This window comes from Galeopterus variegatus, unplaced genomic scaffold, assembly GCF_000696425.1.
Source record: "Galeopterus variegatus unplaced genomic scaffold, G_variegatus-3.0.2 Scaffold5668, whole genome shotgun sequence".
Taxonomy (NCBI): Eukaryota; Metazoa; Chordata; class Mammalia; order Dermoptera; family Cynocephalidae; genus Galeopterus; species Galeopterus variegatus.
This window is the reverse complement of record NW_007731779.1, coordinates 63,397-78,690: the sequence shown is the minus strand read 5'-3', so window position 1 is coordinate 78,690 and position 15,294 is coordinate 63,397. Positions and strand designations below refer to the sequence as shown.

The 15,294-nt window shown below is 34.8% G+C and overlaps 1 protein-coding gene across 1 annotated transcript in view; it reads right to left on the bottom strand.

The window, feature by feature from the left end:
• Window positions 1–4,056: 4,056 nt before the first annotated feature.
• LOC103605233 (alkyldihydroxyacetonephosphate synthase, peroxisomal) overlaps window positions 4,057–15,294 on the bottom strand; it is a gene marked incomplete at its 5' end in the record, with an annotated part of 72,866 nt that continues 61,628 nt past the window's right edge. Inside the window, one exon of the mRNA XM_008589819.1 lies at window positions 4,057–6,052. Coding sequence (XP_008588041.1) covers window positions 5,931–6,052 — 122 coding nt within the window. The remainder of the gene's footprint in view (window positions 6,053–15,294) is intronic.

Below are 15,294 nucleotides of genomic sequence, written 5' to 3'. Positions count from 1 at the left end.
ACAGTATGATGCTGTCAACAAAGGTTAAATGAAATCTACACGAAATAAACAATTTCTGTAACAGTGAGCAGTTGTGGTATTGTTTTATTTTTTTCTCAGCACATCTTAAAAATCACATATGGGCATTTGCTTATAGAACAGTACAGTCTAGGAAGACCAATAAAAGGAGAATCCAAACATACACTGAAAGCATGGTATACAGACGATGTGTTGAGCCCTTGTGGAAAACAGTATGGCTCAGTCTGAATTGACAAAGCTATGCTGGAATCTCTCAGGAATTTTCCTTCCCACTACCTATCTACTTTTAGACTATAAACGTAAAGAGAATTGTTTGTGTGCATTAGTTATAGCAGTACAATGGCTTACATACAAGTGCTTACCCACATGTAGTTCCCAAAAGATTACTACAGTACTGGCAGGAATATGTACTGCCCTGGAGGAAGACTCAGGATAAGATATTATTCAAGTCAAGTTGTATCAGAGCCAAAGTAATTCACAAGCATAGCAAAAAAGGACAAAAATTAATATAATCTACACATATTTCTCATAAGATTTATCATTGTCCAGGAACAGAAATATTCATTATTCTGAAGGCACCATCACACAGAAAAGGACTGACACATGACATACGGAATAGAAACCCACCCCCGACAGGCTCTGCTCCTCAGGGGCTGTGTGAGCAAACATCCAAAAGCATGTAGTAGTGTCTCAAGGCTTGGTGAGTTTGCCACGTCTACCAAGCCACATCTTAGGGATACTAAGTTGAGACAGTAGGAATGAAAACGCAGGAATAAAAAGTACATACAAATCCCACTGACTGATTAGATGTAGGGAAGAGTACAGGTCCACCATACAATTAAATACGCTAGAATATATGATCCAAACCGACACTGCAGAAAGGATTATCAGTGTTTCTACATACAACTACGTAATTCCTGACATGTTCTTGAAAAGGAATAGCCTTGAACCAATAAACAACAACTGTCTTTAAAGACTTATCCTCTCACACTCATTTTAAATAATGGCTATTTCACGGAAAAAAAATCCCAGCAAGGCACTGTGAGCTTTTGGGGATATTGTTTTAGTAGCTCAAAAAATAACTATTTATAGAAACTGTATACCAGTACAAGCATTTCATGTCCTTTTTGGATATGCGAACAAGGTTTCTTTAAGGGTTAAAAACATGTTTCATAGGGTGCTCGTGGTGTCCATTAAAAACACTGCCAACAGTAAGATGCCTTAAAAACGTGTATATATGTTGCTTAGAAACCCACACTGAAACAGATTTTTTTCCTTCTCTAATTTGTAATTCAGTATCTCTAAAAAATGTTCTTAATGATACTTAATGTATTGTTTTTCTTTCTGGAAAAAGAATATTGTGGGGGAAAAAATAATCTCGTTTGGGAACCCAAAAAAAAAAAAAAAATCTTTTCATGTTCACAGAACTGAAGTTACTGATTCTGAGATGGTTCTTTGGTTGAGTGTTCTACATGTCTGTGGTCCTTACTCTTATTTGTTATGGAATTAATTACCGTGGTTAGAAGAGCACAAGATGCTCATTCTTTGAGGATCTTCCAAGGTTCAAAGGGAATGCTTCAGGTTCACAGGAGACTAACCACCTCCTAGGAATATATCACTGATTTTAAAAATAAAGAGAAATTAATAAAACCTAGCTAACATATACTTAGCTACAAATCCAAAGGGATTTCATCCTAGTTAGGTTGCACTTGATTATACTACACCAGTACAATTATAAGAATTTTGTCTTCAAATCAGTGGAAGTATGACAAAAAGCTAAAGTTGAAAGAAAAACCCATATGCAAACGGAAGATTAAACAGCTTCACACTCCCTTTGAAGAAAAAAATCTTAGACCAAGCTCTATTTTATTAATAACATGTTCCTATAATCTCTTGACATTACAAGTAGTTTTTACAGTTAAATTCCACACTGAAGACAAACATAGTTTGGCTTAGGAAGCAGAAAGCTGAGTAACTTACAACCTTCATATCAGAAACTATTTCAACAGTTTAAGAAAACCTTTTACACTTTCTGGATTTCAACATCAATGTATAAGTTATTTCCTTTTGAGGAAACTGAAATTAGTAAGAATTAAATTAATATACTGATGTATGGCTCATTTGGAAACATGACACCTTGAGCAAGGCCAAGCTTCCACACCTCCTAAAGCCAAAGGTGAAACATTCTGGATTCTTCAGTCCTAAACTGGCACTTGTTATTTTCCGCTTTTCACCCACCATGGGTTAAGCCCCAATTAAAATTAAAGTTGCTAAAGATTAAGTGGTAAACAAAAAGGTATTAAAGCTGCCCTTAACTCCTGTCTCAGTGTTTCTTAAAATGTAGATAGGCTATCCACAGCACTCATTTTGGCTGCCTCAAGCCCTGGCACATGAAGTTTGTGAATCAATCTGTAGTAATTAATTGTGTTCTAACATTTATATGGAACAGAAGCTCAACCAATCCCAGCCCCCATTTGAACAGCCGAGGGAAAACACTTCAGCTTGGGACTACAGAGCTTCTCTGATCAACTACAGTTAAGAAGTTGTAGCTTTTTTTTTTTGTCCTTTTTGAGACTGGCCGCACTGCGCTCAGCCAGTGAGCGCTGTGAGCGCACTGGTCATCCCTATATAGGATCTGAACCCGCGGCAGGAGTGCTACCGCGCTCCAAGCGCTGCACCCTCCCGAGTGCGCCACGGGCTCGGCCCAGAAGTTGTAGCTATTAATGAATATAACAAGCAAAACCTCTGGGGCGAACTTGCAGAAAGGCATTTTCAAAAATACGCGCGGGAGCAGTGCCGAGGGTTGCGATCCCGTTGCCGGTCCCCGGTCCGGTGTGGGGGCAACACTGAGGGTTGTGATCCGTTGCCGGACACGGAAAAAGACAAAAGACAAAAAAAAAAAAAAAATACAAGCTAGGACTTAGCAATTACTAATAGAATATTCTGAAGTTTTCCTTGCAACCATCTGTATCTGGTATAATATAGATACTGATGAAAGCTTATCCTTTAATGTGCTTTAGTTTTCCAAAATACATCAACACAGCCATGCCCACTAGAAGGGTTACAGCTTCACAAATAACTTATAAGTAAAAGTACTATAATCGTAAGCACTTTTAGGAAGAAAACTCCCAATTCCTCAGAAGAGGAAAGATGTAGTCCTCTTTCTTTGTGGTAAAATGCTGGGCTCAATAAACATGTGGCTTCCACAATTCTTACTAAACTAAAAAAGCTCAAGCTACTTCGCATAAGACTAAATTCACTTATGCACTACCATAAATTGCACCAAATATTAAGGCAGGTTTAAGTGTCTATTAAGCCTGTTCATATTGAGTCTTAGTATTCAATGCCATTTCTCACTAGCAGTGAGTTCCCAATCCCACTGAAACCAACTTAAATGTGACATCATCAAATTTAACTAAAATACTACAATTATGACTAATTTAAGAAAGAAATCAGTGTTACACAGTACTGAAAACCAAATAGGCTACGGGCTTTTAACATTTAAAATAAACTTACTCAAAATGAGTTAAGAAGCCTCACATAAACAATGTTCTCCTGGCCTTAATTTTTAGGAAGCCATTTTCAGATACTTCAGAAATAAGAGGCATGACTTAAGGGCTTCTATGTATATTCATGAACTCAGTCTTTCACGGACACTAAGACTATACTGAGCACCTCCTGTAAGTGGGTGTGTGAAACGGGGTGTGTGAAAGTGGGAGGAAGGCTTTCTTATTCACTAAATCAGAGTGAAACAGTACTGATGAATGAATGTTCTTTTGTTTCAAAATGACCCTTGTAGAAATGATTCCAACTATAAAATGTAGTCACCATTATAAGATCAAGGGTGGGGAGTCCTACATACATGGAAAAAGAAAAACAAAGACATAAATCACTAATTTTCATAAGATTCTTGTAGAATAGTGAACACAACAATTGAATGTTACATTTAGAGTTTCCTAATATCAAATACAGATTTCTAAGGCTGCTGAAATCTGAACTCCCTGAAAAAGAATGTTATAACAATAACATACAAAGGAATGGATCTGCTTATGAATGTTTTATTTTAAAACAAAAAACAAAAAAATAAAACCCAAAACTCAGAAACATGTATACACTTCCAGTGAAATATTAATACCTTACTAAATTCTACATTTTGATCACCAGTTAGAGAAATTACCTTCATGAATAGATGCATTTTATAAAGCTGAGATTTTTATAATTCTAGAGGCAATTTCCTTATCAAGTGTCCAACTATTTCAAATATCAAGGGTTTTAAGCAAAGCTCTACTGGAAATTTTATACTTAGAAATAAATCACAAATAAAGAGAGGCAGCTTCTAAAAAATATATTTAGTTTTTATTGTTAAATTAACAGTTAATTTTGACTTGTTTACAGATTTAAGTTTATTAGTTTGTGGCCAATTTTAATAGTTAAAAATTATTCATCATTTTGAAATCTTAAAAATATTTTGTCAATTTCAAATTTTCACTTTTCTGGTTAAGGCTACTTCAGATATAAAAGGTATCAAACTGCCCAGAAATACTTTGGAGCTGTTGCTACATAGATAGTGTGTCCTTCTAAAGAATCATCTGCATTTTGACTTACATTATCTGATCAAATATTAATTTTAAAAAATTATCAAAAGTTAGGTATTGCATTAAGAAAGAAATCCATCTCAAAATATGAATCATGAACCTTGAGAGTGATTCAAAGTAATCATTTCACTTATTTTAATATCCAGGTTTGAATGTAAAAATGTTTGCTAAATGCGATTAATGCTCTCATTATTTAAGAAATAGGATATTTCAAGCTTTTGATTATGGTATATGCATTAATACATTACTTTTTGTAAAATTTAGGTTAAACCAGTAATTCAAAAAAGGCATTAAACCATTATTAAAAAATAATCTTTTGTATGAAAATTTATCATGCTGTTTGGGTTAATTAAAAAAAATTTTTTTTCGCCATTGAAACTTGAGGCTTCATATTCAGTAGCTGAATGACTGTTTCTAAATTTAGCCAGATAATTCTTTCAACTGGAGACATTAAGCGTAAGGAGTCTTCCTTCTGCTCCTGTCACAGCTTCTTCTCAGCAACAAGAATGTGAAATTAAAAACATTAGGACTCTAACTTGAATAAGGGTGTTCATTTCATAGTAAACCTTTTCTTCATGTACAATGAGTGACAGGTCAGCTTTTCTTACAAAACATATTATAAATGAACCAGGATATAACAACAGGTTATCTCAGTGATAGAAATACAACTCAAACCTCAGTAGAAACAAACATGGAGAACAAAGATGTGTCCCCTAACAGAGTAATTCGTATATTGATGATTCAAGGTTTTATAACTGCATACTAATTTAAAAAAATATATAGGCCACCCACCTTACAGATCTGAAGGTATCCTAAATAACAGGTTGCCTATATTCTTTCATGAATATCCTCCCTTAATGGCCTACTCACACTAGAATATGCTCTTAAAAATGTACACATATATCACTCCTCGATGGAATCCTTCCCTAGGTACCTGCATACCAGAAATGGTCTTCTGAAAAGAGGCTAGATAAGCAATAGATGACACCAAAATCTGCCTTTGCTCCCCAAGAGGAAGCATTAATGGAACAGCTGGTGACATTTTCCTCTGAAATACTGGCAGCCTGGTGCTGCCCGACTAAAATTTGAAAAGACAACCAGTTGGCTGTGAACTGATGCACCTACAATGAGATTTAGTAATACCATCTGTCAATCCATAGATGTAGAAACAAACAAACTATAGAATGAACACAAACATTTTAAACCAACAAATGAATGTAGCCAAAATATAGTCCATGATATATTTGATTACTGGTATAATCATAGTTGAAGACTTTAAAAAAAAATTTGACATTTTTCATAATGATACTAATAGATTTATAAAAGGTTTCTGTTTCCAAAGATGTTATTGGGGTCCACATATTCCTTCACAGACTTCAGCATCCCAAAGCCGACATCAGAGATACTTTCCTTTAGCCATTGCTTCCGTAACTTGCCCACTGAAAAAACAAAATCAAAAATGGTTCAATATACACTATGATGCTAAGAATCAATCAATCTTGTGACCACGAGTGAACAAACACTGTGTGATAAATGCTTTTATTCAAAAATGAGAAATGTTTTGCTTTATTTGATTTATTGAGCCCACCAGACTATCAAGCTCATTAAGCTCAATGTATTCCCAGGGGAAGTCTGTGCTCCACAGTGTCTCCTTTCTTTGTAAACTATGAAAAGAGATTGAAAGAAGCTTTGACTGAGATTACAGTCCATTTTACAAACAACGAGACGAGAAAAACATGCATTTCAAAAGAACCCACCCTTGTTTTAAGTACCAAAACATACCAAAGTTTCAGAGAAAATGAAGTTAACTAAAGAAAAACATTGTAACAAGATGAATTTGTTGGGTATACTCAGCAAAAATAACGGGATATATATCCTTAAAATATTTTAAGAAGCACAAAAACAAAAACAAATATAAGAAAATCTGAAACTTTAATAGACTTAAGAAAAAAATCTAGTTATGAAGCTTTCTATTTACATTTTCTCCTCACAGTACTTTAAAATAAATTTGCATGTTCCCAAATAATTGTTACTTTCTTCCTATCGTTCTTCCAGATTTAGGGATTTTTTTAGGCACTAAATACATCAAATATCTAATCTACCTTAAACTTAATCTCTTATTTTATATTCTGTAAAATGTTCCCCTTCTTTGTTTCTAGGTCTTGCTAGTTTATTCTGAGAATAATAAAGCGAACGTAATGGTTGATTAGCAGCATAAATTATATTTTAAAAGGCACTCACTGAAAAACAAACTTTTCTAAGTACAACTTTTATTAGAAAGGATATGGATTTAATCTGTAAAAGAATTCTGAAATGTCAACTTGCTTTGACATTAAAAAGCAAAGTAATATACTGACTTATCTGTGGCAAAATGGATAAATCTTTTAATTTACAGTTAGGATTATTTGTGGTTAGTACTTCTCAAACAAATGCATTATTGTAATCATTGAATTCAAAGGGTCATTTTCCACAAATATTCATTAATGATCCAAAGTCATTGACAGTGATTTAATTGGCCAACTGAAATGGGAAACATTCTTTCATTAAAGTATTCAGCCTGTCATTCTAAAATGTACTCCCATTTATCAGGCTGCAGTGATACATCATAGCATCTGCCTTTTGGAAACCTTAAGTAGCATTTTAGCTCAACTCCAAACCATGTTTTGTGTCCAGTTCTCTAGGAAACCATCAAATTGTCATCAAACTAATAAATAACATCATACCCTCTGATACCCTGATATTTCTGTTTGGCTTTTAGAAATAAAAAAGCATTGTTGGTGTTAAGATGGAGGAAAATAAGATACAGCAGAAAAAAATCTTAAATTCAAGATGAAAATTTTTGTTTAAAGAGAGCTCTAAAACCAGAAGCTAAACAGTACAAATTCCTATTCATGAAATGTCTACCACCTAAAAGATGTTCTACCAGGGCCTTCCATCTCTCTCAAGGGACAACCCATAACTATGCTTCAGCCTCAGTTTTCTCATCTAGAATTTGTAAAGTCTCTTCAATTCTAATATTCCATGATTTTAAGCACCTAAAACTAAAAAGTTAAAAAGTTTAACTAAAGTTAAAAATCAGTTATTTCCAGATTTACTTCCATGGGATTAACAAAAAAAAGTGGTAGAAGTGGCATTACTGTATTACTGTAAGCTACCCACACTGAGGCAGCTTAAAAGGGGTGAAGAGTACTCAATGCCAGTCTCCACGGTTATCTGTAATATAGTTTCATTGAATGTGTCCTGTGGTTTTGGATGTAATTGTCCTGAAAAGACTGCAAACAACTGCTCCAACAAGATGGAGCACATTAGAGCCTCAGCAGGATGCCCAGCCGCTAGCTTGTCTGCCTGGTTTTACACCTCTAGTAATAATGCAATTCCACAAGGAACAAACCATCATCTGAGAAACAACCCAACAGCCATTGCATATTTAATGAAGTCAGTCACCACACGCTGGAAAACAGAAGGTGCTTGGAGTGCATCATTAGTTCTGTCAGAAGGATAATTTACACATCTATCTTGTCAAATTTTCTATGGTTTATACTTTTACAATAATCAATCTAACATACATTTGATTAGTGAACTAGAAAGTGGGGGGAAAAAGCAGTCCAGCTGACAGAGCTGTGGCCCCTCATAAACACGTTTGATGAAAGAATTTAACCCATTGATGGCAGAGGTTGGTGAGCTTCTTCTGCTACTAATAACAGAATTTGAACTGGGGTCAGAAATCATGGCTTATGCAATTAAAGGGACTAGAAATCTTTGGTTTAGCTTACAATTTAAGTCAACTACATATAGGATAAGTGTACAAATAGAAAACACAGTAAATATGTTCAGTGTGCCTTAAGAACAAGACAATTATTGGTAACAGTTTTCTTGAGATTATGGAGAACTTTCTGTAGCTGCCTCACATGCACTAGTAAATGAAAACAACAAAACACCACATGCCCTAATCCCAATTCAAAGTAGGAGACTTTATTTCAGAGTTAAACAGCAACAATAATAATGCTCGTTGTATAATTCTTACTTGCACTGCTAGGATTCAGAAATTAGTGACTAATCTGTACACATTTGACACACATATGTACACAACTATACAGTAGTTGCTTAAACATCTGAAGAGCTCACTTTCAGAAAGGGAAGAAATGATACTCTGTACTTTATGTAGCATGCCATATTGGAGAAGGGGAGAACGGATGAATAAAAACAGCAAATAACAGAAGCCTATTTCAACATACCTCATATATGATAGTTATCCACTGAAAAGGCATGTGTACACTCATACATGAAGCTTATTCTTCTTTCTAGACCTGGATCATCTCGTGTGGGATATTAATGGCTACTAACCCACCTACATTCCTCTGACTTCTGATTCCCTAAAGTATAAACCTAGCCTGAGAGTCAACACTAGAGCTATAAAAAGCCAAGTTTACCACCTCTGAAAACAAGATAGGAACCCTATATTCCACAATTCATTATTATTCTAAACGTATAATGCCTTAAGTACTTAAGCCAAGTATTAAGAGTTAGATGTGTTTTATAAAATACAAAAAAGATGGGCCAAATACTGAACATTATAGAAAACTAATGGGGCAGGGGATTATTTTGCTGCTTAAATTAAAAATAGTTTACCTTTTAACAATTTAATTTCTAACAATTTACATGCAGAATGGGTAAAACAAGTTTTGTATGTTCTTCTAAAATATACAGTACATTTTTAAAAATTTACTTTTGGAACAGAAAAAAATGGAAGCTTTCAGGGACAGTCTTTGAAACCACAGGCTCAACATTCTCCTTTGGATGCTAGCAGATCCAAGAAAGAATGCATTTTGTGTTGTGATCAACAGCATAAAAGAATGAACGGACATGCACACAAGGGGTGAGAACTGATGTGTGTGGAAAATGTAAACGTGGTGGCCAGCTTAGCCACCAGAAGTTATCTGGAACTAATCGTTGTGGTTTAAAGGACTGTAGACTTAGCAGAAACTACCAAGTAGTACCGTCTCAAAAGGGATGTCTGAGGTCTGCTAACAAAGGTCTTTTTGGCTAGATAAATTTTAACTTTCTCAATCATAAATTTGAGTACAGGGTCAGAAGATTTATTATAGATTTATTAAAACGAACAAATTTATTAAAACAAATTATAAAATGGGCTATACATTTAGAAGATTACTGAGGCTAAAGCTCAGAAGTAGAATTCAGCCAAGGCAAAACGCACCTAACCATTATTATAATGACCATATTTTGAAAGTTCTAGTACGCATCCTGGATATCTCTTTAGCACTATTCTACAGGTCAGATTTTTAAAAAGAAAATCTACACTTAGCTGCTTATATGAGTGATCTAAGCATTGACTTTGTATTTTCAAGATTTAATTAATCCGACCAAACTACTGGTGGATTACATAAGGAACTAGTGCTGCAGGGACTCCCAACCTCTTGCCAGATGAGGTTCTGGCACCTTGGAACTTGTTAGGTACTGAAGAGAACACAGAAGATCAATGGACAATTTCCACTCTTTGAGTTACATGGTGATCTGACTGTGGTACAGTGCTTCAACCTGAAAAGAGAATGAGTTGTCCATTTGCTTGTGTTATAAAGCACATTTTTGGTTTGGTTGGTTTTGGTGGCGGCGTATGCTAAATATCAGCCAACAGACCTCCATCTGAAAGATGCTAACATCCAGCCTTTAAGGGAGTATGAATTAGGACTATGGCTATCCAAGATTCCATAAAAGATAAATTTAATGCTCAGCAGATATTGAATATCAAGTTTGATTTATTAAGTCATCTGACTTATTTTCTACTAATGAAAATTCTGATATCATGATAACAAATTCATGGGTACCACAGACTTTAATAAAGCAATTAAAATCTGAAGTTATAAAATTCTTCTCATACTGTCAATATTTAAAATAGTTTTTTTCATGCTAAGATTTTATCTGTACAGTTTATACAATAGCTCTAAGCATTTACAGACCCTTGAATAGGTCTTTAGAGATTGTGAAACAGAAAAAAAGTATGAATTATTAGGATGATAGTAAATCACAAGAGCTGGTTTCAACTTGTCTTCAGAATCACAATCAAGTGCAAATTCTACTACATGTCCACAAAACACCACTGACACACTTGAAATTTAAACCAGAGTAGCAATCGGTGCCCATACACACTTGCCCAAAGCAACAGAGCAGGTCAAATACCACAAGTAGATAAGGGTAGAAAAGGATAAAAAACATCACATGCTCCTTGAAGACCAGAACCATGTTTTATTCATCTTTGTAGTCCTGTCACATAACATAGTACATGCCACAAAATAAGAATTCAATAAATATCCGCTGAAATAAAAAGTAAGTATTGAACTACAGTTATCCATAGCCATTTTGGATAAGGGGTAGAGATTCAAATACCAAGGGAAAGCAATCTGGGTTTCCTTGATTTCCTTTGGTTATATATGCCTTGCATTCCCTATATTCTGACATTATTTCTTGGATATACCCCAGCTATTCTGCGGTAGCTAAGATAGGAGAAGATACAGCATGGAACCTCAAACTCTCATGACCTTCAAAATCTCCAGGACTCTGAACTGTACCATTGGTTCTCAACTAGGGTGATTTTGCTCCCCAGGAGATATTGAGCAATGTCCAGAGACATTTTTGGCTGTCACAACTGGGACAATGTTATTGTCCCCTACTGGATAGGAGCTAGAGACGCTGCTAAAAGCCCCCACAGCAAAGAATTGTCCATTCAAAAATGTCAACAGTGCTGAGACAGAGAAATCCTGGTGTCCATATGTTTCCAAGTGTCTGTCTCTTAGGAGCCCAAACAATTCCATAAAGGAAAAATACTTTCACTAGTACAACCAAGTCGATTAGCAGCAAATGATTTATTGCCATTTGCAAGGTGACCTTGCTCTAAATTTAAAGCTATTGACCAAATTGAAAGAAATTCTGGAAAAAGTGGCAGGAGTTAGTTACACTTTGAGAATATCAACCATTAATGACAAAAGCTACTTTATTTTAAAAGTTAACACCTAAAGACCTGAATCTAATGACCACTGAAAAAAAAAGTTTAAGTCATTTTTGGGGGCCATTTTTCTAACCAGTGGGTGAAAATATATACAAAATAAAGCTTCACAGCACTATCCAATAGCATGTTCTATGATGATGAAAATGTTCTATATTTGCACTGTTAATGTCATAGCCACAAGCCATATGTGAATATTGAGCATGTGAAATGTGGCTAGTGCAACTAAGGAAGTGAATTGTTATTTATCTATCTATTTAATTTTATTTTTTATCTAATCTTTGTTTCTCAGAAAATGAATTTTAAATTTTATTTAATTTTAGTTTAAATTAAAATAGCCACACGTAGCCTAGTGGCTTCTACACTCAACAGCACAGCTGTTAAAAATAAATTTTACCTAAAGTCACTTTTAACCCTATACTACACTTGAAAATATCTGTTAGTATTAACCATTTGCTAATCATATGACAACAACTATAAAAAGTTAAGTATTCTGTAACAATATAATAATGCAGTACAGGCATTCTCAAACGAACAAACACCTTACTCTTAAGAGTCCTAGACATAAAACTGCTGGGAAGAAAAAGTTCTCTTTAGAAGTCCAAAGAGAAGTGGTATTATCCAAGCCACCTGTTCTCTCCTGGCAATACACCTGAAGTTGGAAGCTATTACAGGTAGAGCGTGTGGTGAGAGATAGCAAACACAATGTTGTCCCTGGATCTTTTTGTTTTGTACCGGGAATCAGTAGTTGCACGGGTGGGAAGGGGCAGGGATCAGTACATTCTTGTGGGATTTTTTCTGTCAGTTCTCAAATCTGTTTAACCTATAATACAACTGAAATAGTTTAATGTTCAGCTAAATTATGGGTTAAATTGGCTTTTACAGGCTGGCTGGTTACTTCACCCAGCACAGCACTGTGTTGGTAACACCAAGGTCAAAGGTTTGGACCCTCGTACCAACCAACCACCCCTTCTACCTCACCTCAGCCCCCAAATTATAAATTGGCTTTTACAGTCTGTCCTTAGAATCTATTTACAACATTGCTTCAGTGGCAAAATATTATAATCCACTTATAAGTTTTTGTGAAAAAAGGCCAATCACAAAGAAGAAACTGAAAAAAAAAAAGGCAAAACAAATCTATCTTATGGTAACCTGATAAAGATTCAGTGTTGGAAAGGCTATCTATACTCATCTGGTGGTTATCAAAAGGACAGGATATTGACATTGATACAGTCAAGATACAGAAAACTTCCATCACCACAAGGATACCTGTGTTGCTTGTTTATAGTCATCCCTAAAAAGTTCCCCAGCCCCAACTCCTGGAAACCACTAATCTATTCTCTATTTTTATAATTTTGTTATTTCAAAAATGTTATAGAAATGGAATCGTACAGTACCTAATCTTGTGGGACTGGCTTTTACTCACTCAGTATACTTCCCTGGAAATTCATCCAAGTTGTTGCATGTATCAATAGTCTGTTCCTTTTGCTTGCTGAGTAGTATTTCATGGTGTGAGTGTACTATAGTTTGTTTAGTCATTCACCAGGTTAAGGACATCTGAACTGTTTCCAGTTTGGGGCTATCATGAATAAAGCTGCTATGAATATTCCTGAACAGGTTCTTATGTGAACATAAGTTTTCATTTCTCTGATATGAATGCTCAAGGGTACAACTGCTGAGTGGAATGAATGGTAGTTGCATGTCTGGTTTTATAAGAAACTGCCAAACTGTTTTCCAGAATGGCTGTACCACTTTACATTCCCACCAGCAATGTATGAGTGGTTCAGTTTCTCCGCATCCTCACCAGAATTCAATATTGTCTCTATTTTATTTCAGCCATTCTGATAGGTGTGTAGTGATATCTCTTGTGGTTTTAATTTGCACTTCCCTAATGGCTAATGATGTTGAATATCTTTTCATGTGATTATTTGCCATCTCTATATCCTCTTCAGTGAAATGTTTCTTCATGTCTTTTGTGTTTTCTAACCAGACTGACTGCTTTTCAATTTCAAGTTTTGAGAGCCCTTTATAAATTATAGGTATGTCTTTTGATTGAGATGTGGTTTACACATACTTTCTCCCATTCTGTAACCTATCTTTACATCCTCCAAAGGAGTCCTTCACAGAACAAGTTTTTAATTTTGATAAAATCCAGTTTATCAATTTTTCCTTTTACAGATAGTACTTCTGGTGTCCAGTCTAAGAACTCCTTGCCGAGCTCTAGATTCTGAAGATCTTCTATGCTTTTTTCTAAAAGCTTTATAGTTTTATGTTTTACATTTAAGTTTTGGGTTTTTTTTTTTTTTGGTGCCAATTGCCCCAACGCCAGTTGTTAAAAAGACCGTTTTCCCCACTGAATTGCTTTTGTACTTTTGTCAACATCAGTTGGAAATATTTGTGTGGGTCTATTTCTGGGTTCCCTATTCTGTTCTATTAATCTATGGTTCTCCTCTAATACAACACAGTCTTGATTACTGTAACTATGTAATAAGTCTTGGAATCAGATAGATTGATTGTTCTCACTTTATCCTTCTTTTATCAAAATTGTTTTAGCTATCTAGTTCCTTTGCCTTACCATATGCATTTTAGAATAATCTTTTTCTATATCTATGAAAAATCTTGCTGGAATTCTGATAGGAAATGCATCAAACAGATCAATTTGGAGAGAACTCACATCTTTATTATGTTGAGTTTTCCACCAACCTAGGAACACTGTATATCTTTTCATTTATTTAGATCTTCGTTGATTTCTCTCATCAGCATTCTGTAATTTTTCAGAATATAGATTCTGTACATATTTTGTTAGTTATGCCCAAGTATGTACATATTTTATTAGATTTAGTCTTTCATTGCTATTGGAGCAATTATAAATGGTACTGTGTTTTAAACTTTGGTTTCTATATATTCATTGTTAATATATATAGAAATACAATTGACCTTTGTGTGTAATCTTGTATCCTCCAATCTTGCTGAATCTGTTTTTGTAGATTCTTTGGAATTTTCTACATAGAAAATTATGTCTTCTACAAATAGTTCTATTTCTCCCTTTCCAATTTGTATGCCTTTTACTTCACACTACAGGTTTTTAACAAATGGCCCCAAAGGTGATCTTTTGCTCAACCTCTTTTGAGTAGTCTCCTTCTACTTTTAAAGTTTCTGATGTTACTAGATTCTGCTAAGACCACAAAAAAGTTAAGAGCAGCTGCCCCATGACTGTAATAGGAAATAATTTTGGTTAAGTAAAGACACCAATATTTAAACTAAAATTGGTTCAATTTAATCAAGGTTTTTTGTTTCCTGACAAGGATTTAGGTATAATTTTAGCAAATGAAGAACTTAAAAACTTAAGTCATAAATTGAAATTAAATATGTGGCTGACATAACTGCTGCTTAAACTGACCAGCTCAGTTACAAAAACAAGCACTATAAAGATTAAGTTAAGCAGGCTTTATATTTCGTATAGCCTCTAGTTCCAGACTACATCTGTTTTCTTTGATACACAAAACCAGAATTAAAATAGCTCCATTTATCACAGCATGATTGTAGGCAGACAAACCAGCCTGTCTGTTTCCAGATAGTGAAAGCAACTGTTATTAATCACAATTACAAGCTAAACCCTCTAAGAGAAATGGCATCAATATTCTCCCAACCCCCAGCCCTTCT